The 26,566-nt window shown below is 50.4% G+C and overlaps 1 protein-coding gene across 2 annotated transcripts in view; it reads left to right on the forward strand.

Annotated features, from left to right (window-relative positions):
- The window catches only part of cfap77 (cilia and flagella associated protein 77), a 30,175-nt gene that overhangs the window by 1,561 nt on the left and 2,048 nt on the right, over positions 1-26,566 (forward strand). For both annotated transcript variants that reach the window (XM_088008538.1, XM_088008537.1), the window contains exons 2-3: positions 142-209; positions 2,362-2,461. In XM_088008538.1, coding sequence (XP_087864664.1) covers positions 144-209; positions 2,362-2,461 — 166 coding nt within the window. In that variant the 5' untranslated portion in view covers positions 142-143. The remainder of the gene's footprint in view (positions 1-141; positions 210-2,361; positions 2,462-26,566) is intronic.

The following is a 26,566-nucleotide window of genomic DNA, read 5'->3' on the forward strand; positions in this document are numbered from 1 at the left end:
GTTCTCTCTGAAGAACCTCTAGAACCGGCATTGGGCTCCTTACAGTATTATCATCATTAATATTATTAATAATAATAGTGTTATTACCGACGTGCCCCTGACCTGTTTCATTACAATCTGCTTCCTCCTCTGACGTCACAGGTATGATTGCATCACCGCGGCTGGGCGTCTTCAGAGAGTCGATGCTGCGGGACCCGCTGCTGATCAAGGTAGGGATCAGGCAGTACATTATGACCACCCAGGGGCGCAGCCACGAATCTTGGGCCCCATGACAAAAAATTAAATTGGGCTCCCCCTGTGCAACTACTGTTACAGTTTTTTGAGTGTATCTCCATATTTGTTAAAGTTGTCACCATGTTATGACGGTTTGCTATGAGACAGATAATCTGTGGAATCAATCTCCTCCACCTCCTCTCTCAACTACTATTGTTTGCTAAAGTAATGCACCGTTCTGACCAAAAACAACCAATCAGAACCAGTAGGACGCTCTTAGCGCTGTCAATCAATCTCATTCACTCCCTGCTAAATGTTCTAATGATGGAGAAACAATTTATCATTACAAGAAACCGCCGTCGTTGGTAGCTATACTAACTAAACTGAGCATTCACAGTTTGAATCTGCACAGCTCTGTGCTATGCTAGCTGCAGCACAGCATAAATCGAGGGGGAGGAAGGATGAGCAGCACCACATGAGATTGTGATTGACAGCACAATCTCATGTGGTGTCTCATGAGCTTCCTGCCTGTGACTGGTTGTTTCCAGCACTGGGAGAAGGCAGAGGAAATAGATTTTTCACAGATTATCTCTCGTACCAAACTGTCACAACATAATGACAGTTTTAACAAATATGAAAAAAATCATATTTTTTTATAAAAGTTACACACTGCAGCTTTAATTTCATTCAGGAGAGAACAGGTCAGGAGGGACGTGGCAACAGATATCTGTAATTTAAATGCAAGCCAAGGTAAAACTGTGTGGACTGGCTGCAAACCAGACACGAGGCTGTTTTTTTATTATAATTTTATAAAGATTGTTTGAATTTCTGTCAGCAGCAAATACGTTGTTTTTATTATGTAACTGTAAAAAAAGCAAAGACACAGAGAAATCCCTATGGATTCCCTGGAATGATGCTAACTAGCTTATTGAACACAGTGTTGCTCAGTTTTTTCACTGGGACGGGGAGGAAAAGGATTTATGCTGGTATGTGGTTAGAGCTGCTGCTGACTGACTCATCTGTTGCTAAGTGGTAAAAGGTACAGGGACATGTTCAATATATGAATATGTTGGTAATTCTTCCCCTTAATTCACTAAATGCTATGGAGGCAAACAGTAGTCTGTAGCTAAGCTAACTATGCTAAATGGTTGATAATCTCACACAGTCTATTCACCTCTCGGAGAAAAACTGGGTTATAAATTAACACTCTTGTCTTTTTCTCTCTTATCTCTCTAGTTTTTTAAACATGACTATTTTTTTTCTAGGCAGCGTAGTAACCGCCATGTTTCTTGTCTTGTACTGAGCTGCTGAACAGGAACGAACCATTTAACGTAGATCCAGGGGGAGTTCAGTGTAAATATAGATGTGTGCGTTTTGGTCTGGGAGGGATAACATTTAATTTTTACTGCTAAAAACAATTTTAAAAAACACAATAACAGTAATTCACAGGGCCCCACTTTTTATTTCATTTCTGTAAAACAAGTTTTTATGTGGAGGGCCCCCTGTCGTCCAGGGCCCTTAGAATTGTCATAGGGTTAACCCTTTCCCTGCCTATACGGCGCCCCTGTGACCACCTGAGGGATTCCCACCTGTCAGTGGGCGGGCCTTATCAGGTCTTCAATGTTGGACCTGAACCAAAGGAACCAGGAAAAAACAGGTCGCCCAACCGGGTCAGAACATCTCCAGTTGAATCCAGTTCTGATACTGCAGTACTGACCAAGATATCATCAGAACCGGACTGGTGGTCTCAGTCCAGCTGCTAAAACATCTGACTGGTTCTGCCTGATGGGTCGACCCGCTGGGTTTCATGTCCTGCATGTCCTGAGAGAACTCCCAGAACCAGAACCTGTCTCTGTGAGCGGCCATGACCGACTGGAGGTTTGAGAAGGCAAAGACACGAGAAGGCAGCGGCGCCGCCGGGCAGACTGATGGGGTCGCTCTGTGCCAGCTGTTCCTTCTACAGGATGAAACCAGAGAATGGTTCTGTTCTAACCGGGTCCAGTTCGCCTCAGCCCGCTGTCTGACTGACGGCTGGACCCGTTTTTTTATCTAGACCCCAGAACCGGCTGGCTGAGCAGAACCTCTCACTCTATGAGATGAAAAGGTCAAAGTTCAACCATGGTAAGGAGCGCTGCGTTCTGTGTGCAGGCTCCGCTGGGGAGGGCCCGGTCCAGGGGCCTCACCATCCCGGGTCCAGATTTCACCTATGGAGCCAGCACCATGATGAAAGACGGAAGTGTGGCTGAAGGTAAGCCCCGCCCCCTGCTAACACCTGACCGGACCTGGAGCCACTGGACCGGACCGGAACCGGGCCAGAACCAGGTCCTGGTTGGTCCAGAAATCTGCTGGATCTCTGAACCCAGGCTCGGTTCTGGTTCTGAACTGCTGCTCATGTCCAGCCCACTCCAAGGAGTTCACCAGAACTGGTTCCAGGGTTCGGACCAGAACCGGCTTTAAAATGCGGCTGATTGTCCTTTAAGGACAGAAAGACCTGAGTGTGTGTTCGGTGTGTGTGTTCGGTGTGTGTGTTCGGTGTGTGTGTTCGGTGTGTGTTCAGTGTGTGTGTTCGGTGTGTGTTCAGTGTGTGTGTTCGGTGTGTGTTCAGTGTGTGTTCAGTGTGTGTGCTCAGTGTGTGTTCGGTGTGTGTGTTCAGTGTGTGTGCTCAGTGTGTGTTCGGTGTGTGTGTTCAGTGTGTGTGTTCAGTGTGTGTTCGGTGTGTGTGTTCAGTGTGTGTGTTCGGTGTGTGTGTTCAGTGTGTGTGTTCGGTGTGTGTTCAGTGTGTGTGTTCAGTGTGTGTTCAGTGTGTGTGCTCGGTGTGTTCAGTGTGTGTGTTCGGTGTGTGTTCAGTGTGTGTGTTCAGTGTGTGTGTTCGGTGTGTGTTCAGTGTGTGTGTTCAGTGTGTGTTCGGTGTGTGTGTTCGGTGTGTGTTCGGTGTGTGTGCTCGGTGTGTGTTCGGTGTGTGTTCAGTGTGTGTTCAGTGTGTGTGCTCGGTGTGTTCAGTGTGTGTGTTCGGTGTGTGTTCAGTGTGTGTGTTCGGTGTGTGTTCAGTGTGTGTGTTCGGTGTGTGTTCAGTGTGTGTTCGGTGTGTGTGCTCGGTGTGTGTTCGGTGTGTGTGTTCGGTGTGTGTGCTCGGTGTGTGTTCGGTGTGTGTGTTCAGTGTGTGTTCGGTGTGTGTGCTCGGTGTGTGTTCGGTGTGTGTGTTCAGTGTGTGTTCAGTGTGTGTTCGGTGTGTGTTCAGTGTGTGTGTTCAGTGTGTGTGTTTAGTGTGTGTGCTCAGTGTGTGTTCGGTGTGTGTGTTCGGTGTGTGTGTTCGGTGTGTGTGTTCAGTGTGTGTGTTCAGTGTGTGTGTTCAGTGTGTGTGTTCGGTGTGTGTTCGGTGTGTGTGCTCGGTGTGTGTGTTCAGTGTGTGTGTTCAGTGTGTGTGTTCGGTGTGTGTTCGGTGTGTGTTCAGTGTGTGTGTTCGGTGTGTGTTCGGTGTGTGTTCAGTGTGTGTGTTCAGTGTGTGTTCGGTGTGTGTGTTCAGTGTGTGCTCGGTGTGTGTGTTCAGTGTGTGTTCAGTGTGTGTGTTCAGTGTGTGTTCGGTGTGTGTTCAGTGTGTGTGTTCAGTGTGTGTTCGGTGTGTGTGTTCAGTGTGTGTTCGGTGTGTGTGTTCAGTGTGTGTTCAGTGTGTGTGCTCGGTGTGTGTTCAGTGTGTGTGTTCGGTGTGTGTGTTCAGTGTGTGTTCAGTGTGTGTGTTCGGTGTGTGTGCTCGGTGTGTGTGTTCAGTGTGTGTGTTCAGTGTGTGTGTTCAGTGTGTGTGTTCGGTGTGTGTTCGGTGTGTGTTCAGTGTGTGTTCGGTGTGTGTGTTCAGTGTGTGTTCGGTGTGTGTGCTCGGTGTGTGTTCGGTGTGTGTGTTCAGTGTGTGTTCGGTGTGTGTGCTCGGTGTGTGTTCGGTGTGTGTGTTCAGTGTGTGTTCGGTGTGTGTGTTCAGTGTGTGTTCAGTGTGTGTTCGGTGTGTGTGTTCAGTGTGTGTTCGGTGTGTGTGTTCAGTGTGTGTGTTCAGTGTGTGTGTTCGGTGTGTGTTCAGTGTGTGTTCAGTGTGTGTTCGGTGTGTGGTCAGTGTGTGTGTTCAGTGTGTGTTCGGTGTGTGTTCGGTGTGTGTTCAGTGTGTGTGTTCAGTGTGTGTGTTCGGTGTGTGTTCAGTGTGTGTTCAGTGTGTGTTCAGTGTGTGTTCAGTGTGTGTTCAGTGTGTGTTCGGTGTGTGTGTTCGGTGTGTGCTCGGTGTGTGTTCAGTGTGTGTGTTCAGTGTGTGTGTTCAGTGTGTGTTCAGTGTGTGTTCAGTGTGTGTTCAGTGTGTGTTCAGTGTGTGTTCGGTGTGTGCTCGGTGTGTGTTCGGTGTGTGTGTTCAGTGTGTGTGCTCGGTGTGTGTTCAGTGTGTGTGTTCGGTGTGTGTTCGGTGTGTGTTCGGTGTGTGTTCGGTGTGTGTTCAGTGTGTGTTCAGTGTGTGTGCTCGGTGTGTGTTCGGTGTGTGTTCAGTGTGTGTTCAGTGTGTGTGTTCGGTGTGTGTTCAGTGTGTGTGCTCGGTGTGTGTTCAGTGTGTGTGTTTAGTGTGTGTGCTCAGTGTGTGTTCGGTGTGTGTTCGGTGTGTGTTCGGTGTGTGTGTTCGGTGTGTGTGTTCGGTGTGTGTGTTCAGTGTGTGTGTTCAGTGTGTGTTCGGTGTGTGTTCGGTGTGTGTGTTCGGTGTGTGTTCAGTGTGTGTTCAGTGTGTGTGTTCGGTGTGTGTGTTCAGTGTGTGTTCAGTGTGTGTGTTCAGTGTGTGTTCAGTGTGTGTGTTCAGTGTGTGTTCAGTGTGTGTGTTCGGTGTGTGTGCTCGGTGTGTGTTCGGTGTGTGTGCTCGGTGTGTGTTCGGTGTGTGTTCGGTGTGTGTTCGGTGTGTGTTCGGTGTGTGTTCAGTGTGTGTTCGGTGTGTGTGTTCAGTGTGTGTGTTCGGTGTGTGTTCAGTGTGTGTGTTCAGTGTGTGTGTTCAGTGTGTGTTCGGTGTGTGTGCTCGGTGTGTGTTCGGTGTGTGTGCTCGGTGTGTGTTCGGTGTGTGTGCTCGGTGTGTGTTCGGTGTGTGTGTTCAGTGTGTGTGTTCGGTGTGTGTGTTCAGTGTGTGTTCGGTGTGTGTGCTCGGTGTGTGTTCGGTGTGTGTGCTCGGTGTGTGTTCGGTGTGTGTGCTCGGTGTGTGTTCGGTGTGTGTGCTCGGTGTGTGTGTTCAGTGTGTGTGTTCAGTGTGTGTGTTCAGTGTGTGTGTTCGGTGTGTGTTCGGTGTGTGTTCGGTGTGTGTTCAGTGTGTGTTCGGTGTGTGTGTTCGGTGTGTGTGTTCGGTGTGTGTTCGGTGTGTGTTCAGTGTGTGTGCTCGGTGTGTGTTCAGTGTGTGTGCTCGGTGTGTGCTCAGTGTGTGTTCGGTGTGTGTTCGGTGTGTGTGTTCAGTGTGTGTTCAGTGTGTGTGCTCGGTGTGTGTTCAGTGTGTGTGTTTAGTGTGTGTGTTCAGTGTGTGTGTTCAGTGTGTGTTCAGTGTGTGTTCAGTGTGTGTTCGGTGTGTGTTCAGTGTGTGTGTTCAGTGTGTGTTCGGTGTGTGTTCGGTGTGTGTTCAGTGTGTGTTCAGTGTGTGTGTTCGGTGTGTGTTCAGTGTGTGTTCAGTGTGTGTGTTCGGTGTGTGTGTTCAGTGTGTGTGTTCGGTGTGTGTGTTCGGTGTGTGTGTTCAGTGTGTGTGTTCAGTGTGTGTTCGGTGTGTGTTCAGTGTGTGTTCAGTGTGTGTTCAGTGTGTGTGTTCAGTGTGTGTTCAGTGTGTGTGTTCGGTGTGGGTTCAGTGTGTGTTCGGTGTGTGTTCGGTGTGTGTTCAGTGTGTGTGTTCAGTGTCTGTGTTCAGTGTGTGTTCGGTGTGTGTGTTCGGTGTGTGTTCAGTGTGTGTTCAGTGTGTGTGTTCAGTGTGTGTTCAGTGTGTGTGTTCAGTGTGTGTGTTCGGTGTGTGTGTTCAGTGTGTGTGTTCGGTGTGTGTGTTCAGTGTGTGTTCAGTGTGTGTTCAGTGTGTGTGTTCGGTGTGGGTTCAGTGTGTGTTCGGTGTGTGTTCAGTGTGTGTGTTCAGTGTGTGTGTTCAGTGTGTGTGTTCAGTGTGTGTTCGGTGTGTGTGTTCAGTGTGTGTTCAGTGTGTGTTCAGTGTGTGTGTTCAGTGTGTGTGTTCGGTGTGTGTGTTCAGTGTGTGTTCAGTGTGTGTTCAGTGTGTGTTCAGTGTGTGTTCAGTGTGTGTTCAGTGTGTGTGTTCGGTGTGTGTGTTCAGTGTGTGTTCAGTGTGTGTTCAGTGTGTGTTCAGTGTGTGTGTTCAGTGTGTGTGTTCAGTGTGTGTTCAGTGTGTGTGTTCAGTGTGTGTGTTCAGTGTGTGTTCGGTGTGTGTGTTCAGTGTGTGTGTTCAGTGTGTGTGTTCGGTGTGTGTTCGGTGTGTGTTCAGTGTGTGTGTTCAGTGTGTGTTCAGTGTGTGTTCGGTGTGTGTGTTCGGTGTGTGTGTTCGGTGTGTGTTCGGTGTGTGTTCAGTGTGTGTGTTCAGTGTGTGTTCAGTGTGTGTTCGGTGTGTGTGTTCGGTGTGTGTTCGGTGTGTGTGCTCGGTGTGTGTTCGGTGTGTGTTCAGTGTGTGTTCAGTGTGTGTGTTCAGTGTGTGTGTTCGGTGTGTGTTCAGTGTGTGTGTTCGGTGTGTGTTCAGTGTGTGTGTTCAGTGTGTGTTCGGTGTGTGTGCTCGGTGTGTGTTCGGTGTGTGTGTTCAGTGTGTGTTCGGTGTGTGTTCGGTGTGTGTGCTCGGTGTGTGTTCGGTGTGTGTGTTCAGTGTGTGCTCGGTGTGTGTTCGGTGTGTGTGTTCAGTGTGTGTTCGGTGTGTGTGCTCGGTGTGTGTTCGGTGTGTGTGTTCAGTGTGTGTTCAGTGTGTGTGCTCGGTGTGTGTTCAGTGTGTGTGTTCGGTGTGTGTGTTCGGTGTGTGTGTTCAGTGTGTGTTCGGTGTGTGTGTTCAGTGTGTGTTCGGTGTGTGTTCAGTGTGTGTGTTCAGTGTGTGTGTTCAGTGTGTGTTCGGTGTGTGTGCTCGGTGTGTGTTCGGTGTGTGTGCTCGGTGTGTGTTCGGTGTGTGTGCTCGGTGTTTGTTCGGTGTGTGTGCTCGGTGTGTGTGTTCAGTGTGTGTGTTCAGTGTGTGTGTTCAGTGTGTGTGTTCGGTGTGTGTTCAGTGTGTGTGTTCAGTGTGTGTTCGGAGTGTGTGTTCGGTGTGTGTGTTCGGTGTGTGTGTTCAGTGTGTGTTCAGTGTGTGTTCGGTGTGTGTGTTCAGTGTGTGTTCGGTGTGTGTGCTCGGTGTGTGTTCGGTGTGTGTGCTCGGTGTGTGCTCGGTGTGTGTGCTCGGTGTGTGTGTTCAGTGTGTGTGTTCAGTGTGTGTGTTCAGTGTGTGTGTTCGGTGTGTGTTCGGTGTGTGTTCAGTGTGTGTGTTCAGTGTGTGTTCGGTGTGTGTGTTCGGTGTGTGTTCGGTGTGTGTGCTCGGTGTGTGTTCGGTGTGTGTGTTCGGTGTGTGTTCAGTGTGTGTGCTCGGTGTGTGTTCAGTGTGTGTGTTTAGTGTGTGTGTTTAGTGTGTGTGCTCAGTGTGTATTCGGTGTGTGTTCGGTGTGTGTGTTCAGTGTGTGTGTTCAGTGTGTGTGTTCAGTGTGTGTTCGGTGTGTGTTCGGTGTGTGTTCAGTGTGTGTGTTCAGTGTGTGTGTTCGGTGTGTGTTCGGTGTGTGTTCAGTGTGTGTTCAGTGTGTGTTCAGTGTGTGTGTTCGGTGTGGGTTCAGTGTGTGTTCAGTGTGTGTGTTCAGTGTGTGTTCGGTGTGTGTGTTCGGTGTGTGTTCAGTGTGTGTTCAGTGTGTGTTCGGTGTGTGTTCGGTGTGTGTGTTCGGTGTGTGTGTTCAGTGTGTGTTCAGTGTGTGTGTTCAGTGTGTGTTCAGTGTGTGTGTTCAGTGTGTGTGTTCAGTGTGTGTTCGGTGTGTGTGTTCAGTGTGTGTGTTCAGTGTGTGTGTTCGGTGTGTGTTCGGTGTGTGTTCAGTGTGTGTGTTCGGTGTGTGTTCAGTGTGTGTTCAGTGTGTGTTCAGTGTGTGTGTTCAGTGTGTGTTCAGTGTGTGTTCGGTGTGTGTGTTCGGTGTGTGTGTTCGGTGTGTGTTCGGTGTGTGTTCAGTGTGTGTGTTCAGTGTGTGTTCAGTGTGTGTTCGGTGTGTGTGTTCGGTGTGTGTTCGGTGTGTGTGCTCGGTGTGTGTTCGGTGTGTGTTCAGTGTGTGTTCAGTGTGTGTGTTCAGTGTGTGTGTTCGGTGTGTGTTCAGTGTGTGTGTTCGGTGTGTGTTCAGTGTGTGTGTTCGGTGTGTGTTCAGTGTGTGTGTTCAGTGTGTGTTCGGTGTGTGTGCTCGGTGTGTGTTCGGTGTGTGTGTTCAGTGTGTGTTCGGTGTGTGTGCTCGGTGTGTGTTCGGTGTGTGTGTTCAGTGTGTGTTCAGTGTGTGTGCTCGGTGTGTGTTCAGTGTGTGTGTTCGGTGTGTGTGTTCGGTGTGTGTGTTCAGTGTGTGTTCGGTGTGTGTGTTCAGTGTGTGTGTTCGGTGTGTGTGTTCAGTGTGTGTTCGGTGTGTGTGTTCAGTGTGTGTTCGGTGTGTGTTCAGTGTGTGTGTTCAGTGTGTGTGTTCAGTGTGTGTTCGGTGTGTGTGCTCGGTGTGTGTTCGGTGTGTGTGCTCGGTGTGTGTTCGGTGTGTGTGCTCGGTGTGTGTTCGGTGTGTGTGCTCGGTGTGTGTGTTCAGTGTGTGTGTTCAGTGTGTGTGTTCAGTGTGTGTGTTCGGTGTGTGTTCGGTGTGTGTTCAGTGTGTGTGTTCAGTGTGTGTTCGGTGTGTGTGTTCGGTGTGTGTGTTCGGTGTGTGTGTTCAGTGTGTGTTCGGTGTGTGTGTTCAGTGTGTGTTCGGTGTGTGTGTTCAGTGTGTGTTCGGTGTGTGTGCTCGGTGTGTGTTCGGTGTGTGTGTTCAGTGTGTGTTCGGTGTGTGTGTTCGGTGTGTGTTCGGTGTGTGTGCTCGGTGTGTGTTCGGTGTGTGTGTTCAGTGTGTGTTCAGTGTGTGTGTTCAGTGTGTGTTCGGTGTGTGTTCGGTGTGTGTTCAGTGTGTGTTCGGTGTGTGTTCGGTGTGTGTTCAGTGTGTGTGTTCAGTGTGTGTGTTCGGTGTGTGTTCGGTGTGTGTTCAGTGTGTGTTCAGTGTGTGTTCAGTGTGTGTGTTCGGTGTGTGTTCAGTGTGTGTTCAGTGTGTGTGTTCGGTGTGTGTGTTCGGTGTGTGTGTTCGGTGTGTGTGTTCGGTGTGTGTGTTCAGTGTGTGTGTTCAGTGTGTGTTCAGTGTGTGTTCAGTGTGTGTTCAGTGTGTGTGTTCAGTGTGTGTTCGGTGTGGGTTCAGTGTGTGTTCAGTGTGTGTGTTCAGTGTGTGTTCGGTGTGTGTGTTCGGTGTGTGTTCAGTGTGTGTTCAGTGTGTGTTCGGTGTGTGTTCGGTGTGTGTGTTCGGTGTGTGTGTTCAGTGTGTGTTCAGTGTGTGTTCAGTGTGTGTTCAGTGTGTGTGTTCAGTGTGTGTTCAGTGTGTGTTCAGTGTGTGTTCAGTGTGTGTGTTCAGTGTGTGTGTTCAGTGTGTGTTCAGTGTGTGTGTTCAGTGTGTGTGTTCAGTGTGTGTTCGGTGTGTGTGTTCAGTGTGTGTGTTCGGTGTGTGTTCAGTGTGTGTGTTCAGTGTGTGTGTTCAGTGTGTGTTCAGTGTGTGTTCAGTGTGTGTGTTCGGTGTGTGTTCGGTGTGTGTTCAGTGTGTGTGTTCAGTGTGTGTGTTCGGTGTGTGTTCAGTGTGTGTGTTCAGTGTGTGTTCAGTGTGTGTTCGGTGTGTGTGTTCAGTGTGTGTGTTCAGTGTGTGTGTTCAGTGTGTGTGTTCGGTGTGTGTTCAGTGTGTGTGTTCAGTGTGTGTTCAGTGTGTGTTCGGTGTGTGTGTTCGGTGTGTGTGTTCGGTGTGTGTTCAGTGTGTGTGTTCAGTGTGTGTGTTCGGTGTGTGTGTTCAGTGTGTGTTCAGTGTGTGTTCAGTGTGTGTGTTCAGTGTGTGTTCAGTGTGTGTGTTCAGTGTGTGTTCAGTGTGTGTTCGGTGTGTGTGTTCGGTGTGTGTGTTCGGTGTGTGTTCGGTGTGTGTTCAGTGTGTGTTCAGTGTGTGTGTTCAGTGTGTGTTCAGTGTGTGTGTTCGGTGTGTGTGTTCGGTGTGTGTGTTCGGTGTGTGTTCGGTGTGTGTTCAGTGTGTGTGTTCAGTGTGTGTTCAGTGTGTGTGCTCGGTGTGTTCAGTGTGTGTGTTCGGTGTGTGTTCAGTGTGTGTGTTCAGTGTGTGTGTTCGGTGTGTGTTCAGTGTGTGTGTTCAGTGTGTGTTCGGTGTGTGTGTTCGGTGTGTGTTCGGTGTGTGTGCTCGGTGTGTGTTCGGTGTGTGTTCAGTGTGTGTTCAGTGTGTGTGCTCGGTGTGTTCAGTGTGTGTGTTCGGTGTGTGTTCAGTGTGTGTGTTCGGTGTGTGTTCAGTGTGTGTGTTCGGTGTGTGTTCAGTGTGTGTTCGGTGTGTGTGCTCGGTGTGTGTTCGGTGTGTGTGTTCGGTGTGTGTGCTCGGTGTGTGTTCGGTGTGTGTGTTCAGTGTGTGTTCGGTGTGTGTGCTCGGTGTGTGTTCGGTGTGTGTGTTCAGTGTGTGTTCAGTGTGTGTTCGGTGTGTGTGTTCGGTGTGTGTGTTCGGTGTGTGTGTTCAGTGTGTGTGTTCAGTGTGTGTGTTCAGTGTGTGTGTTCGGTGTGTGTTCGGTGTGTGTGCTCGGTGTGTGTGTTCAGTGTGTGTGTTCAGTGTGTGTGTTCGGTGTGTGTTCGGTGTGTGTTCAGTGTGTGTGTTCGGTGTGTGTTCGGTGTGTGTTCAGTGTGTGTGTTCAGTGTGTGTTCGGTGTGTGTGTTCAGTGTGTGCTCGGTGTGTGTGTTCAGTGTGTGTTCAGTGTGTGTGTTCAGTGTGTGTTCGGTGTGTGTTCAGTGTGTGTGTTCAGTGTGTGTTCGGTGTGTGTGTTCAGTGTGTGTTCGGTGTGTGTGTTCAGTGTGTGTTCAGTGTGTGTGCTCGGTGTGTGTTCAGTGTGTGTGTTCGGTGTGTGTGTTCAGTGTGTGTTCAGTGTGTGTGTTCGGTGTGTGTGCTCGGTGTGTGTGTTCAGTGTGTGTGTTCAGTGTGTGTGTTCAGTGTGTGTGTTCGGTGTGTGTTCGGTGTGTGTTCAGTGTGTGTTCGGTGTGTGTGTTCAGTGTGTGTTCGGTGTGTGTGCTCGGTGTGTGTTCGGTGTGTGTGTTCAGTGTGTGTTCGGTGTGTGTGCTCGGTGTGTGTTCGGTGTGTGTGTTCAGTGTGTGTTCGGTGTGTGTGTTCAGTGTGTGTTCAGTGTGTGTTCGGTGTGTGTGTTCAGTGTGTGTTCGGTGTGTGTGTTCAGTGTGTGTGTTCAGTGTGTGTGTTCGGTGTGTGTTCAGTGTGTGTTCAGTGTGTGTTCGGTGTGTGGTCAGTGTGTGTGTTCAGTGTGTGTTCGGTGTGTGTTCGGTGTGTGTTCAGTGTGTGTGTTCAGTGTGTGTGTTCGGTGTGTGTTCAGTGTGTGTTCAGTGTGTGTTCAGTGTGTGTTCAGTGTGTGTTCAGTGTGTGTTCGGTGTGTGTGTTCGGTGTGTGCTCGGTGTGTGTTCAGTGTGTGTGTTCAGTGTGTGTGTTCAGTGTGTGTTCAGTGTGTGTTCAGTGTGTGTTCAGTGTGTGTTCAGTGTGTGTTCGGTGTGTGCTCGGTGTGTGTTCGGTGTGTGTTCGGTGTGTGTTCAGTGTGTGTTCAGTGTGTGTGCTCGGTGTGTGTTCGGTGTGTGTTCAGTGTGTGTTCAGTGTGTGTGTTCGGTGTGTGTTCAGTGTGTGTGCTCGGTGTGTGTTCAGTGTGTGTTCAGTGTGTGTCTCGTGTGTGTTCGGTGTGTGTTCGGTGTGTGTTCGGTGTGTGTTCGGTGTGTGTGTTCGGTGTGTGTGTTCAGTGTGTGTGTTCAGTGTGTGTTCGGTGTGTGTTCGGTGTGTGTGTTCGGTGTGTGTTCAGTGTGTGTTCAGTGTGTGTGTTCGGTGTGTGTGTTCAGTGTGTGTTCAGTGTGTGTGTTCAGTGTGTGTTCAGTGTGTGTGTTCAGTGTGTGTTCAGTGTGTGTGTTCGGTGTGTGTGCTCGGTGTGTGTTCGGTGTGTGTGCTCGGTGTGTGTTCGGTGTGTGTTCGGTGTGTGTTCGGTGTGTGTTCGGTGTGTGTTCAGTGTGTGTTCGGTGTGTGTGTTCAGTGTGTGTGTTCGGTGTGTGTTCAGTGTGTGTGTTCAGTGTGTGTGTTCAGTGTGTGTTCGGTGTGTGTGCTCGGTGTGTGTTCGGTGTGTGTGCTCGGTGTGTGTTCGGTGTGTGTGCTCGGTGTGTGTTCGGTGTGTGTGTTCAGTGTGTGTTCGGTGTGTGTGCTCGGTGTGTGTTCGGTGTGTGTGCTCGGTGTGTGTTCGGTGTGTGTGCTCGGTGTGTGTTCGGTGTGTGTGCTCGGTGTGTGTGCTCGGTGTGTGTGTTCAGTGTGTGTGTTCAGTGTGTGTGTTCGGTGTGTGTTCGGTGTGTGTTCGGTGTGTGTTCAGTGTGTGTTCGGTGTGTGTGTTCGGTGTGTGTGTTCGGTGTGTGTTCGGTGTGTGTGCTCGGTGTGTGTTCAGTGTGTGTGCTCGGTGTGTGTTCAGTGTGTGTGCTCGGTGTGTGTTCAGTGTGTGTGCTCGGTGTGTGCTCAGTGTGTGTTCGGTGTGTGTTCGGTGTGTGTGTTCAGTGTGTGTTCAGTGTGTGTGCTCGGTGTGTGTTCAGTGTGTGTGTTTAGTGTGTGTGTTCAGTGTGTGTGTTCAGTGTGTGTTCAGTGTGTGTTCAGTGTGTGTTCGGTGTGTGTTCAGTGTGTGTGTTCAGTGTGTGTTCGGTGTGTGTTCGGTGTGTGTTCAGTGTGTGTTCAGTGTGTGTGTTCGGTGTGTGTTCAGTGTGTGTTCAGTGTGTGTGTTCGGTGTGTGTGTTCAGTGTGTGTGTTCGGTGTGTGTGTTCGGTGTGTGTGTTCAGTGTGTGTGTTCAGTGTGTGTTCGGTGTGTGTTCAGTGTGTGTTCAGTGTGTGTTCAGTGTGTGTGTTCAGTGTGTGTTCAGTGTGTGTGTTCGGTGTGGGTTCAGTGTGTGTTCGGTGTGTGTTCGGTGTGTGTTCAGTGTGTGTGTTCAGTGTCTGTGTTCAGTGTGTGTTCGGTGTGTGTGTTCGGTGTGTGTTCAGTGTGTGTTCAGTGTGTGTGTTCAGTGTGTGTTCAGTGTGTGTGTTCAGTGTGTGTGTTCGGTGTGTGTGTTCAGTGTGTGTGTTCGGTGTGTGTGTTCAGTGTGTGTTCAGTGTGTGTTCAGTGTGTGTTCAGTGTGTGTTCAGTGTGTGTGTTCGGTGTGGGTTCAGTGTGTGTTCGGTGTGTGTTCAGTGTGTGTGTTCAGTGTGTGTGTTCAGTGTGTGTGTTCAGTGTGTGTGTTCAGTGTGTGTTCGGTGTGTGTGTTCAGTGTGTGTTCAGTGTGTGTTCAGTGTGTGTGTTCAGTGTGTGTGTTCGGTGTGTGTGTTCAGTGTGTGTTCAGTGTGTGTTCAGTGTGTGTTCAGTGTGTGTTCAGTGTGTGTTCAGTGTGTGTGTTCGGTGTGTGTGTTCAGTGTGTGTTCAGTGTGTGTTCAGTGTGTGTTCAGTGTGTGTGTTCAGTGTGTGTGTTCAGTGTGTGTTCAGTGTGTGTGTTCAGTGTGTGTGTTCGGTGTGTGTGTTCAGTGTGTGTGTTCAGTGTGTGTGTTCGGTGTGTGTTCGGTGTGTGTTCAGTGTGTGTTCAGTGTGTGTTCAGTGTGTGTGTTCAGTGTGTGTTCAGTGTGTGTTCGGTGTGTGTGTTCGGTGTGTGTGTTCGGTGTGTGTTCGGTGTGTGTTCAGTGTGTGTGTTCAGTGTGTGTTCAGTGTGTGTTCGGTGTGTGTGTTCGGTGTGTGTTCGGTGTGTGTGCTCGGTGTGTGTTCGGTGTGTGTTCAGTGTGTGTTCAGTGTGTGTGTTCAGTGTGTGTGTTCGGTGTGTGTTCAGTGTGTGTGTTCGGTGTGTGTTCAGTGTGTGTGTTCAGTGTGTGTTCGGTGTGTGTGCTCGGTGTGTGTTCGGTGTGTGTGTTCAGTGTGTGCTCGGTGTGTGTTCGGTGTGTGTGTTCAGTGTGTGTTCGGTGTGTGTGCTCGGTGTGTGTTCGGTGTGTGTGTTCAGTGTGTGTTCAGTGTGTGTGCTCGGTGTGTGTTCAGTGTGTGTGTTCGGTGTGTGTGCTCAGTGTGTGTTCGGTGTGTGTGTTCAGTGTGTGTGTTCGGTGTGTGTGTTCAGTGTGTGTTCGGTGTGTGTGTTCAGTGTGTGTTCGGTGTGTGTTCAGTGTGTGTGTTCAGTGTGTGTGTTCAGTGTGTGTTCGGTGTGTGTGCTCGGTGTGTGTTCGGTGTGTGTGCTCGGTGTGTGTTCGGTGTGTGTGCTCGGTGTTTGTTCGGTGTGTGTGCTCGGTGTGTGTGTTCAGTGTGTGTGTTCAGTGTGTGTGTTCAGTGTGTGTGTTCGGTGTGTGTTCAGTGTGTGTGTTCAGTGTGTGTTCGGAGTGTGTGTTCGGTGTGTGTGTTCGGTGTGTGTGTTCAGTGTGTGTTCAGTGTGTGTTCGGTGTGTGTGTTCAGTGTGTGTTCGGTGTGTGTGCTCGGTGTGTGTTCGGTGTGTGTGCTCGGTGTGTGTTCGGTGTGTGTGCTCGGTGTGTGCTCGGTGTGTGTGCTCGGTGTGTGTGTTCAGTGTGTGTGTTCAGTGTGTGTGTTCAGTGTGTGTGTTCGGTGTGTGTTCGGTGTGTGTTCAGTGTGTGTGTTCAGTGTGTGTTCGGTGTGTGTGTTCGGTGTGTGTTCGGTGTGTGTGCTCGGTGTGTGTTCGGTGTGTGTGTTCGGTGTGTGTTCAGTGTGTGTGCTCGGTGTGTGTTCAGTGTGTGTGTTTAGTGTGTGTGTTTAGTGTGTGTGCTCAGTGTGTATTCGGTGTGTGTTCGGTGTGTGTGTTCAGTGTGTGTGTTCAGTGTGTGTGTTCAGTGTGTGTTCGGTGTGTGTTCGGTGTGTGTTCAGTGTGTGTGTTCAGTGTGTGTGTTCGGTGTGTGTTCGGTGTGTGTTCAGTGTGTGTTCAGTGTGTGTTCAGTGTGTGTGTTCGGTGTGGGTTCAGTGTGTGTTCAGTGTGTGTGTTCAGTGTGTGTTCGGTGTGTGTGTTCGGTGTGTGTTCAGTGTGTGTTCAGTGTGTGTTCGGTGTGTGTTCGGTGTGTGTGTTCGGTGTGTGTGTTCAGTGTGTGTTCAGTGTGTGTGTTCAGTGTGTGTTCAGTGTGTGTGTTCAGTGTGTGTGTTCAGTGTGTGTTCGGTGTGTGTGTTCAGTGTGTGTGTTCAGTGTGTGTGTTCGGTGTGTGTTCGGTGTGTGTTCAGTGTGTGTGTTCGGTGTGTGTTCAGTGTGTGTTCAGTGTGTGTTCAGTGTGTGTGTTCAGTGTGTGTTCAGTGTGTGTTCGGTGTGTGTGTTCGGTGTGTGTGTTCGGTGTGTGTTCGGTGTGTGTTCAGTGTGTGTGTTCAGTGTGTGTTCAGTGTGTGTTCGGTGTGTGTGTTCGGTGTGTGTTCGGTGTGTGTGCTCGGTGTGTGTTCGGTGTGTGTTCAGTGTGTGTTCAGTGTGTGTGTTCAGTGTGTGTGTTCGGTGTGTGTTCAGTGTGTGTGTTCGGTGTGTGTTCAGTGTGTGTGTTCGGTGTGTGTTCAGTGTGTGTGTTCAGTGTGTGTTCGGTGTGTGTGCTCGGTGTGTGTTCGGTGTGTGTGTTCAGTGTGTGTTCGGTGTGTGTGCTCGGTGTGTGTTCGGTGTGTGTGTTCAGTGTGTGTTCAGTGTGTGTGCTCGGTGTGTGTTCAGTGTGTGTGTTCGGTGTGTGTGTTCGGTGTGTGTGTTCAGTGTGTGTTCGGTGTGTGTGTTCAGTGTGTGTGTTCGGTGTGTGTGTTCAGTGTGTGTTCGGTGTGTGTGTTCAGTGTGTGTTCGGTGTGTGTTCAGTGTGTGTGTTCAGTGTGTGTGTTCAGTGTGTGTTCGGTGTGTGTGCTCGGTGTGTGTTCGGTGTGTGTGCTCGGTGTGTGTTCGGTGTGTGTGCTCGGTGTGTGTTCGGTGTGTGTGCTCGGTGTGTGTGTTCAGTGTGTGTGTTCAGTGTGTGTGTTCAGTGTGTGTGTTCGGTGTGTGTTCGGTGTGTGTTCAGTGTGTGTGTTCAGTGTGTGTGTTCAGTGTGTGTTCGGTGTGTGTGTTCAGTGTGTGTTCGGTGTGTGTGTTCAGTGTGTGTTCGGTGTGTGTGCTCGGTGTGTGTTCGGTGTGTGTGTTCAGTGTGTGTTCGGTGTGTGTGTTCGGTGTGTGTTCGGTGTGTGTGCTCGGTGTGTGTGTTCAGTGTGTGTTCGGTGTGTGTGTTCAGTGTGTGTTCAGTGTGTGTGTTCAGTGTGTGTTCGGTGTGTGTTCGGTGTGTGTTCAGTGTGTGTTCGGTGTGTGTTCGGTGTGTGTTCAGTGTGTGTGTTCAGTGTGTGTGTTCGGTGTGTGTTCGGTGTGTGTTCGGTGTGTGTTCAGTGTGTGTTCAGTGTGTGTGTTCGGTGTGTGTGTTCGGTGTGTGTGTTCGGTGTGTGTGTTCGGTGTGTGTGTTCAGTGTGTGTGTTCAGTGTGTGTTCAGTGTGTGTTCAGTGTGTGTTCAGTGTGTGTGTTCAGTGTGTATTCGGTGTGGGTTCAGTGTGTGTTCAGTGTGTGTGTTCAGTGTGTGTTCGGTGTGTGTTCAGTGTGTGTTCAGTGTGTGTTCGGTGTGTGTTCGGTGTGTGTGTTCGGTGTGTGTGTTCAGTGTGTGTTCAGTGTGTGTTCAGTGTGTGTTCAGTGTGTGTGTTCAGTGTGTGTGTTCGGTGTGTGTGTTCAGTGTGTGTTCAGTGTGTGTTCAGTGTGTGTTCAGTGTGTGTGTTCAGTGTGTGTGTTCAGTGTGTGTTCAGTGTGTGTGTTCAGTGTGTGTGTTCAGTGTGTGTTCGGTGTGTGTGTTCAGTGTGTGTGTTCGGTGTGTGTTCAGTGTGTGTGTTCAGTGTGTGTGTTCAGTGTGTGTTCAGTGTGTGTTCAGTGTGTGTGTTCGGTGTGTGTTCGGTGTGTGTTCAGTGTGTGTGTTCAGTGTGTGTGTTCGGTGTGTGTTCAGTGTGTGTGTTCAGTGTGTGTTCAGTGTGTGTTCGGTGTGTGTGTTCAGTGTGTGTGTTCAGTGTGTGTGTTCAGTGTGTGTGTTCGGTGTGTGTTCAGTGTGTGTGTTCAATGTGTGTTCAGTGTGTGTTCGGTGTGTGTGTTCGGTGTGTGTGTTCGGTGTGTGTTCAGTGTGTGTGTTCAGTGTGTGTGTTCGGTGTGTGTGTTCAGTGTGTGTTCAGTGTGTGTTCAGTGTGTGTGTTCAGTGTGTGTTCAGTGTGTGTGTTCAGTGTGTGTTCAGTGTGTGTTCGGTGTGTGTGTTCGGTGTGTGTGTTCGGTGTGTGTTCGGTGTGTGTTCAGTGTGTGTTCAGTGTGTGTGTTCAGTGTGTGTTCAGTGTGTGTTCGGTGTGTGTGTTCGGTGTGTGTGTTCGGTGTGTGTTCGGTGTGTGTTCGGTGTGTGTTCAGTGTGTGTTCAGTGTGTGTGTTCAGTGTGTGTGTTCGGTGTGTGTTCAGTGTGTGTGTTCGGTGTGTGTTCAGTGTGTGTGTTCAGTGTGTGTTCGGTGTGTGTGCTCGGTGTGTGTTCGGTGTGTGTGCTCGGTGTGTGTTCGGTGTGTGTGTTCAGTGTGTGTTCGGTGTGTGTGCTCGGTGTGTGTTCGGTGTGTGTGTTCAGTGTGTGCTCGGTGTGTGTTCGGTGTGTGTGTTCAGTGTGTGTTCAGTGTGTGTGCTCGGTGTGTGTTCAGTGTGTGTGTTCGGTGTGTGTGCTCAGTGTGTGTTCGGTGTGTGTGTTCGGTGTGTGTGTTCGGTGTGTGTGTTCGGTGTGTGTGTTCAGTGTGTGTTCGGTGTGTGTGTTCAGTGTGTGTTCGGTGTGTGTGCTCGGTGTGTGTTCGGTGTGTGTGCTCGGTGTGTGTTCGGTGTGTGTTCGGTGTGTGTGTTCGGTGTGTGTTCAGTGTGTGTTCGGTGTGTGTGCTCGGTGTGTGTTCAGTGTGTGTTCGGTGTGTGTTCAGTGTGTGTTCGGTGTGTGTGTTCGGTGTGTGTGTTCAGTGTGTGTTCGGTGTGTGTGCTCGGTGTGTGTTCGGTGTGTGTGCTCGGTGTGTGTGTTCAGTGTGTGTGTTCAGTGTGTGTGTTCGGTGTGTGTTCGGTGTGTGTTCAGTGTGTGTGCTCGGTGTGTGTTCGGTGTGTGTGCTCGGTGTGTGTGTTCAGTGTGTGTGTTCAGTGTGTGTGTTCAGTGTGTGTGTTCGGTGTGTGTTCGGTGTGTGTTCGGTGTGTGTTCGGTGTGTGTTCGGTGTGTGTGCTCGGTGTGTGTTCGGTGTGTGTGCTCGGTGTGTGTGTTCAGTGTGTGTGTTCAGTGTGTGTGTTCAGTGTGTGTGTTCGGTGTGTGTTCGGTGTGTGTTCAGTGTGTGTGTTCAGTGTGTGTTCGGTGTGTGTGTTCGGTGTGTGTTCGGTGTGTGTTCGGTGTGTGTGTTCAGTGTGTGTTCAGTGTGTGTGTTTAGTGTGTGTGTTTAGTGTGTGTGTTTAGTGTGTGTGTTCAGTGTGTGTGTTCAGTGTGTGTGTTTAGTGTGTGTGCTCAGTGTGTGTGTTCAGTGTGTGTGTTCAGTGTGTGTTCAGTGTGTGTTCAGTGTGTGTTCAGTGTGTGTTCAGTGTGTGTGTTCAGTGTGTGTTCAGTGTTTGTTCGGTGTGTGTTCGGTGTGTGTTCAGTGTGTGTTCAGTGTGTGTTCAGTGTGTGTGTTCGGTGTGTGTTCAGTGTGTGTTCAGTGTGTGTTCAGTGTGTGTGTTCGGTGTGTGTTCAGTGTGTGTTCAGTGTGTGTGTTCGGTGTGTGTGTTCAGTGTGTGTGTTCGGTGTGTGTGTTCAGTGTGTGTGTTCAGTGTGTGTTCGGTGTGTGTGTTCAGTGTGTGTTCGGTGTGTGTGTTCAGTGTGTGTTCGGTGTGTGTGTTCAGTGTGTGTTCGGTGTGTGTTCAGTGTGTGTTCAGTGTGTGTTCAGTGTGTGTTCAGTGTGTGTTCGGTGTGTGTGTTCAGTGTGTGTGTTCAGTGTGTGTGTTCAGTGTGTGTGTTCGGTGTGTGTTCAGTGTGTGTGTTCAGTGTGTGTTCGGTGTGTGTGCTCGGTGTGTGTTCGGTGTGTGTGTTCAGTGTGTGTTCGGTGTGTGTGTTCAGTGTGTGTGTTCAGTGTGTGTGTTCAGTGTGTGTGTTCGGTGTGTGTTCAGTGTGTGTGTTCGGTGTGTGTTCAGTGTGTGTGTTCGGTGTGTGTTCAGTGTGTGTGTTCAGTGTGTGTTCGGTGTGTGTGCTCGGTGTGTGTTCGGTGTGTGTGTTCAGTGTGTGTTCAGTGTGTGTGCTCGGTGTGTGTTCAGTGTGTGTGTTCGGTGTGTGTGCTCAGTGTGTGTTCGGTGTGTGTGTTCAGTGTGTGTGTTCGGTGTGTGTGTTCAGTGTGTGTTCGGTGTGTGTGTTCAGTGTGTGTTCGGTGTGTGTTCAGTGTGTGTGTTCAGTGTGTGTGTTCAGTGTGTGTTCGGTGTGTGTGCTCGGTGTGTGTTCGGTGTGTGTGCTCGGTGTGTGTTCAGTGTGTGTGTTCAGTGTGTGTTCGGTGTGTGTGTTCGGTGTGTGTTCAGTGTGTGTGTTCGGTGTGTGTTCAGTGTGTGTGTTCAGTGTGTGTTCGGTGTGTGTGTTCAGTGTGTGTGTTCAGTGTGTGTGTTCGGTGTGTGTTCAGTGTGTGTTCGGTGTGTGTTCAGTGTGTGTGTTCAGTGTGTGTGTTCGGTGTGTGTTCAGTGTGTGTTCAGTGTGTGTTCGGTGTGTGTGTTCGGTGTGTGTGTTCGGTGTGTGTTCAGTGTGTGTTCAGTGTGTGTTCAGTGTGTGTTCAGTGTGTGTGTTCAGTGTGTGTGTTCAGTGTGTGTTCGGTGTGTGTCCAGTGTGTGTGTTCAGTGTGTGTGTTCAGTGTGTGTTCGGTGTGTGTGTTCAGTGTGTGTGTTCGGTGTGTGTTCAGTGTGTGTTCAGTGTGTGTTCAGTGTGTGTTCGGTGTGTGTGTTCGGTGTGTGTGTTCAGTGTGTGTTCAGTGTGTGTTCAGTGTGTGTTCGGTGTGTGTTCAGTGTGTGTTCAGTGTGTGTGTTCGGTGTGTGTGTTCAGTGTGTGTTCAGTGTGTGTTCGGTGTGTGTTCGGTGTGTGTTCAGTGTGTGTTCAGTGTGTGTTCGGTGTGTGTTCAGTGTGTGTTCAGTGTGTGTTCAGTGTGTGTTCAGTGTGTGTTCAGTGTGTGTTCAGTGTGTGTTCGGTGTGTGTTCAGTGTGTGTTCAGTGTGTGTTCAGTGTGTGTTCGGTGTGTGTTCAGTGTGTGTTCAGTGTGTGTGTTCGGTGTGTGTGTTCAGTGTGTGTTCAGTGTGTGTTCAGTGTGTGTTCAGTGTGTGTTCAGTGTGTGTGTTCGGTGTGTGTGTTCGGTGTGTGATTGACAGATCAGAGCAGCCTCACTGCTCCTCCACTGAGCGACACACACGTGAAGCGAGTCTCTGACTGACAGACGTGATCGTTGCCTGAAGGCAGGTTTCAATGAGACAAACTGAGTCTGTCAGCTGAGCACACCCCCCCACCCCCAACCCCACACACCCCCACACACCCCCACACACACACACACACACCGTCCCTCCCCGTGTCTGAGGTTTGCTGGCTGGTAAACATCCTGTCTGGTTTTTCAGCGTTCAGAATGATTTAGGTGTTCTGAACCCAGTGGATGGTCCGGTTCTGGTGAAACACTCAGCTGGGTCAGAACCAGTCTGAAGGGTGTCAGGAAGGTGGGAGTGTCAAGGCAGCAGGGCAGCTCTTCTCTGATTGGCTGCTCAGGTAGAAATGATTGAGGAAGATAGAGTCTGGAAACTGCAAGCAAACTATTCCTAAACGACACCTGAAAGTCCCTTGGTTCTCCAGGTGTTTGGTTCTCCAGGTGTTTGGTTCTCCAGGTGTTTGGTTCCAGGTGTTTGGTTCTCCAGGTGTTTGGTTCTCCAGACGTTTGGTTCTCCAGGTGTTTGGTTCTCCAGGTGTTTGGTTCCAGGTGTTTGGTTCTCCAGGCGTTTGGTTCTCCAGGTGTTTGGTTCTCCAGGCCTTTGGTTCCAGGCGTTTGGTTCCAGGTGTTTGGTTCTCCAGGTGTTTGGTTCTCCAGGTGTTTGGTTCTCCAGGTACTTGGTTCCAGGCCTTTGGTTCTCCAGGTGTTTGGTTCCAGGTGTTTGGTTCCAGGTGTTTGGTTCTCCAGGTGTTTGGTTCCAGGCGTTTGGTTCTCCAGGTGTTTGGTTCTCCAGGTGTTTGGTTCTCCAGGCGTTTGGTTCTCCAGGCATTTGGTTCTCCAGGTGTTTGGTTCCAGGCCTTTGGTTCCAGGCGTTTGGTTCTCCAGGTGTTTGGTTCTCCAGGTGTTTGGTTCTCCAGGTGTTTGGTTCTCTAGGTGTTTGGTTCTCCAGGCGTTTGGTTCCAGGTGTTTGGTTCTCCAGGTGTTTGGTTCTCCAGGTGTTTGGTTCTCCAGGTGTTTGGTTCCAGGCCTTTGGTTCCAGGTGTTTGGTTCTCTAGGTGTTTGGTTCTCCAGGCGTTTGGTTCCAGGTGTTTGGTTCTCCAGGTGTTTGGTTCTCCAGGCGTTTGGTTCTCCAGGCGTTTGGTTCTCCAGGTGTTTGGTTCCAGGCGTTTGGTTCCAGGTGTTTGGTTCTCCAGGTGTTTGGTTCTCCAGGAGTTTGGTTCCAGGCCTTTGGTTCCAGGTGTTTGGTTCCAGGTGTTTGGTTCTCCAGGTGTTTGGTTCCAGGTGTTTGGTTCTCCAGGTGTTTGGTCCCACGCATTTGGTTCTCCAGGCGTTTGGTTCTCCAGGCCTTTGGTTCCAGGCGTTTGGTTCTCCAGGCGTTTGGTTCTCCAGGCCTTTGGTTCCAGCTGTTTGGTTCTCCAGGCGTTTGGTTCTCCAGGCGTTTGGTTCTCCAGGCCTTTGGTTCTCCAGGCGTTTGGTTCTCCAGGTGTTTGGTTCCAGGCCTTTGGTTCTCCAGGCGTTTGGTTCTCCAGGCGTTTGGTTCTCCAGGTGTTTGGTTCCAGGCGTTTGGTTCTCCAGGCCTTTGGTTCTCCAGGTGTTTGGTTCCAGGTGTTTGGTTCTCCAGGTGTTTGGTTCTCCAGGTGTTTGGTTCTCCAGGTGTTTGGTTCTCCAGGTGTTTGGTTCCAGGTGTTTGGTTCTCCAGGTGTTTGGTTCTCCAGGTGTTTGGTTCCAGGTGTTTGGTTCTCCAGGTGTTTGGTTCTCCAGACGTTTGGTTCTCCAGGTGTTTGGTTCCAGGCGTTTGGTTCCAGGCGTTTGGTTCCAGGTGTTTGGTTCTCCAGGTGTTTGGTTCTCCAGGCCTTTGGTTCCAGGCGTTTGGTTCCAGGTGTTTGGTTCTCCAGGTGTTTGGTTCTCCAGGTGTTTGGTTCTCCAGGTACTTGGTTCCAGGCCTTTGGTTCTCCAGGTGTTTGGTTCCAGGTGTTTGGTTCCAGGTGTTTGGTTCTCCAGGCGTTTGGTTCCAGGCGTTTGGTTCTCCAGGTGTTTGGTTCTCCAGGTGTTTGGTTCTCCAGGTGTTTGGTTCTCCAGGCGTTTGGTTCTCCAGGCATTTGGTTCTCCAGGTGTTTGGTTCCAGGCCTTTGGTTCCAGGTGTTTGGTTCTCTAGGTGTTTGGTTCTCCAGGCGTTTGGTTCCAGGTGTTTGGTTCTCCAGGTGTTTGGTTCTCCAGGTGTTTGGTTCTCCAGGTGTTTGGTTCCAGGCCTTTGGTTCCAGGTGTTTGGTTCTCTAGGTGTTTGGTTCTCCAGGCGTTTGGTTCCAGGTGTTTGGTTCTCCAGGTGTTTGGTTCTCCAGGCGTTTGGTTCTCCAGGCGTTTGGTTCTCCAGGTGTTTGGTTCCAGGCCTTTGGTTCCAGGTGTTTGGTTCTCCAGGTGTTTGGTTCCAGGCGTTTGGTTCCAGGTGTTTGGTTCTCCAGGTGTTTGGTTCTCCAGGAGTTTGGTTCCAGGCCTTTGGTTCCAGGTGTTTGGTTCCAGGTGTTTGGTTCTCCAGGTGTTTGGTTCCAGGTGTTTGGTTCTCCAGGTGTTTGGTCCCACGCATTTGGTTCTCCAGGCGTTTGGTTCTCCAGGCCTTTGGTTCCAGGCGTTTGGTTCTCCAGGCGTTTGGTTCTCCAGGCCTTTGGTTCCAGCTGTTTGGTTCTCCAGGCGTTTGGTTCTCCAGGCGTTTGGTTCTCCAGGCCTTTGGTTCTCCAGGCGTTTGGTTCTCCAGGTGTTTGGTTCCAGGCCTTTGGTTCTCCAGGCGTTTGGTTCTCCAGGCGTTTGGTTCTCCAGGTGTTTGGTTCCAGGCGTTTGGTTCTCCAGGCCTTTGGTTCTCCAGGTGTTTGGTTCCAGGTGTTTGGTTCTCCAGGTACTTGGTTCCAGGCCTTTGGTTCCAGGCCTTTGGTTCCAGGTGTTTGGTTCTCCAGGTGTTTGGTTCTCCAGGTACTTGGTACTCCAGGTGTTTGGTTCTCCAGACGTTTGGTTCTCCAGACGTTTGGTTCTCCAGACGTTTGGTTCTCCAGGCCTTTGGTTCCAGGCGTTTGGTTCTCCAGGCGTTTGGTTCTCCAGGCCTTTGGTTCCAGCTGTTTGGTTCTCCAGGCGTTTGGTTCTCCAGGCGTTTGGTTCTCCAGGCCTTTGGTTCTCCAGGCGTTTGGTTCTCCAGGTGTTTGGTTCCAGGCCTTTGGTTCTCCAGGCGTTTGGTTCTCCAGGCGTTTGGTTCTCCAGGTGTTTGGTTCCAGGCGTTTGGTTCTCCAGGCCTTTGGTTCTCCAGGTGTTTGGTTCCAGGTGTTTGGTTCTCCAGGTACTTGGTTCCAGGCCTTTGGTTCCAGGCCTTTGGTTCCAGGTGTTTGGTTCTCCAGGTGTTTGGTTCTCCAGGTACTTGGTACTCCAGGTGTTTGGTTCTCCAGACGTTTGGTTCTCCAGACGTTTGGTTCTCCAGACGTTTGGTTCTCCAGACGTTTGGTTCTCCAGGTGTTTGGTTCTCCAGACGTTTGGTTCCAGGCGTTTGGTTCCAGGTGTTTGGTTCTCCAGGTGTTTGGTTCTCCAGGTGTTTGGTTCCAGGCGTTTGGTTCCAGGTGTTTGGTTCTCCAGGTGTTTGGTTCTCCAGGTGTTTGGTTCTCCAGGTACTTGGTTCCAGGCCTTTGGTTCCAGGCGTTTGATTCCAGGTGTTTGGTTCTCTAGGTGTTTGGTTCTCCAGGTGTTTGGTTCTCCAGGTACTTGGTTCCAGGCCTTTGGTTCTCCAGGTACTTGGTTCCAGGCCTTTGGTTCTCCAGGTGTTTGGTTCCAGGTGTTTGGTTCTCCAGGTGTTTGGTTCCAGGCGTTTGGTTCCAGGTGTTTGGTTCTCCAGGTGTTTGGTTCTCCAGGCGTTTGGTTCCAGGTGTTTGGTTCCAGGCGTTTGGTTCCAGGTGTTTGGTACTCCAGGTGTTTGGTTCTCCAGGCCTTTGGTTCTCCAGGTGTTTGGTTCTCCAGGTGTTTGGTTCCAGGCGTTTGGTTCTCCAGGTGTTTGGTTCCAGGCGTTTGGTTCTCCAGGCCTTTGGTTCTCCAGGTGTTTGGTTCCAGGTGTTTGGTTCCAGGTGTTTGGTTCTCCAGGTGCTTGGTTCCAGGTGTTTAGTTCTCCAGGTGTTTAGTTCTCCAGGTGTTTGGTTCTCCAGGTACTTGGTTCCAGGCCTTTGGTTCCAGGTGTTTGGTTCCAGGTGTTTCGTTCTCCATGCCTTTGGTTCCAGGTGTTTGGTTTTCCAGGTGTTTGGTTCTCCTGGCATTTGGTTCTCCAGGTGTTTGGTTCTCCAGGCATTTGGTTCTCCAGGTGTTTGGATTTCCAGGTGTTTGGTTCTCCTGGTGTTTGGTTCTCCAGGTGTTTGGTTCTCTAGGTGTTTGGTTCTCCAGGTGTTTGGTTCCAGGCCTTTGGTTCCAGGTGTTTGGTTCCCCAGGTGTTTGGTTCTCCAGGTACTTGGTTCCAGGCCTTTGGTTCCAGGCGTTTGGTTCCAGGTGTTTGGTTCTCTAGGTGTTTGGTTCTCCAGGTGTTTGGTTCCAGGCCTTTGGTTCCAGGTGTTTGGTTCTCCAGGTGTTTGGTTCTCCAGGCGTTTGGTTCCAGGCGTTTGGTTCCAGGCGTTTGGTTCCAGGTGTTTGGTTCTCCAGGTGTTTGGTTCTCCAGGTACTTGGTTCCAGGCCTTTGGTTCCAGGCCTTTGGTTCCAGGTGTTTGGTTCTCTAGGTGTTTGGTTCTCCAGGTGTTTGGTTCTCCAGGTGTTTGGTTCTCCAGGTACTTGGTTCCAGGCCTTTGGTTCTCCAGGTGTTTGGTTCCAGGTGTTTGGTTCTCCAGGTGTTTGGTTCCAGGCGTTTGGTTCCAGGTGTTTGGTTCTCCAGGTGTTTGGTTCTCCAGGCGTTTGGTTCTCCAGGCGTTTGGTTCTCCAGGCGTTTGGTTCCAGGCGTTTGGTTCCAGGCGTTTGGTTCCAGGTGTTTGGTTCTCCAGACGTTTGGTTCCAGGCGTTTGGTTCCAGGTGTTTGGTACTCCAGGTGTTTGGTTATCCAGGCGTTTGGTTATCCAGGCGTTTGGTTCCAGGTGTTTGGTTCTCCAGACGTTTGGTTCCAGGCGTTTGGTTCCAGGTGTTTGGTACTCCAGGTGTTTGGTTATCCAGGCGTTTGGTTATCCAGGCGTTTGGTTATCCAGGCGTTTGGTTCCAGGTGTTTGGTTCTCCAGGTGTTTGGTTCTCCAGGTGTTTGGTTCTCCAGGTACTTGGTTCCAGGCCTTTGGTTCCAGGTGTTTGGTTCTCTAGGTGTTTGGTTCTCCAGGTGTTTGGTTCTCCAGGCGTTTGGTTCTCCAGGTGTTTGGTTCTCCAGGCGTTTGGTTCCAGGCGTTTGGTTCTCTAGGTGTTTGGTTCTCTAGGTGTTTGGTTCTCCAGGTGTTTGGTTCTCCAGGCGTTTGGTTCCAGGCGTTTGGTTCTCTAGGTGTTTGGTTCTCTAGGTGTTTGGTTCTCCAGTTGTTTGGTTCCAGGCGTTTGGTTCCAGGTGTTTGGTTCTCCAGGCGTCTGGTTCTCCAGGTGTTTGGTTCCAGGTGTTTGGTTCTCCAGGCGTTTGGTTCTCCAGGTGTTTGGTTCCAGGTGTTTGGTTCCAGGCGTTTGGTTCCACGTGTTTGGTTCTG

This window comes from Poecilia mexicana, unplaced genomic scaffold (genome assembly GCF_051168715.1).
Source record: "Poecilia mexicana isolate PSO_F unplaced genomic scaffold, ASM5116871v1 scaffold_9, whole genome shotgun sequence".
NCBI classification, from domain to species: Eukaryota; Metazoa; Chordata; class Actinopteri; order Cyprinodontiformes; family Poeciliidae; genus Poecilia; species Poecilia mexicana.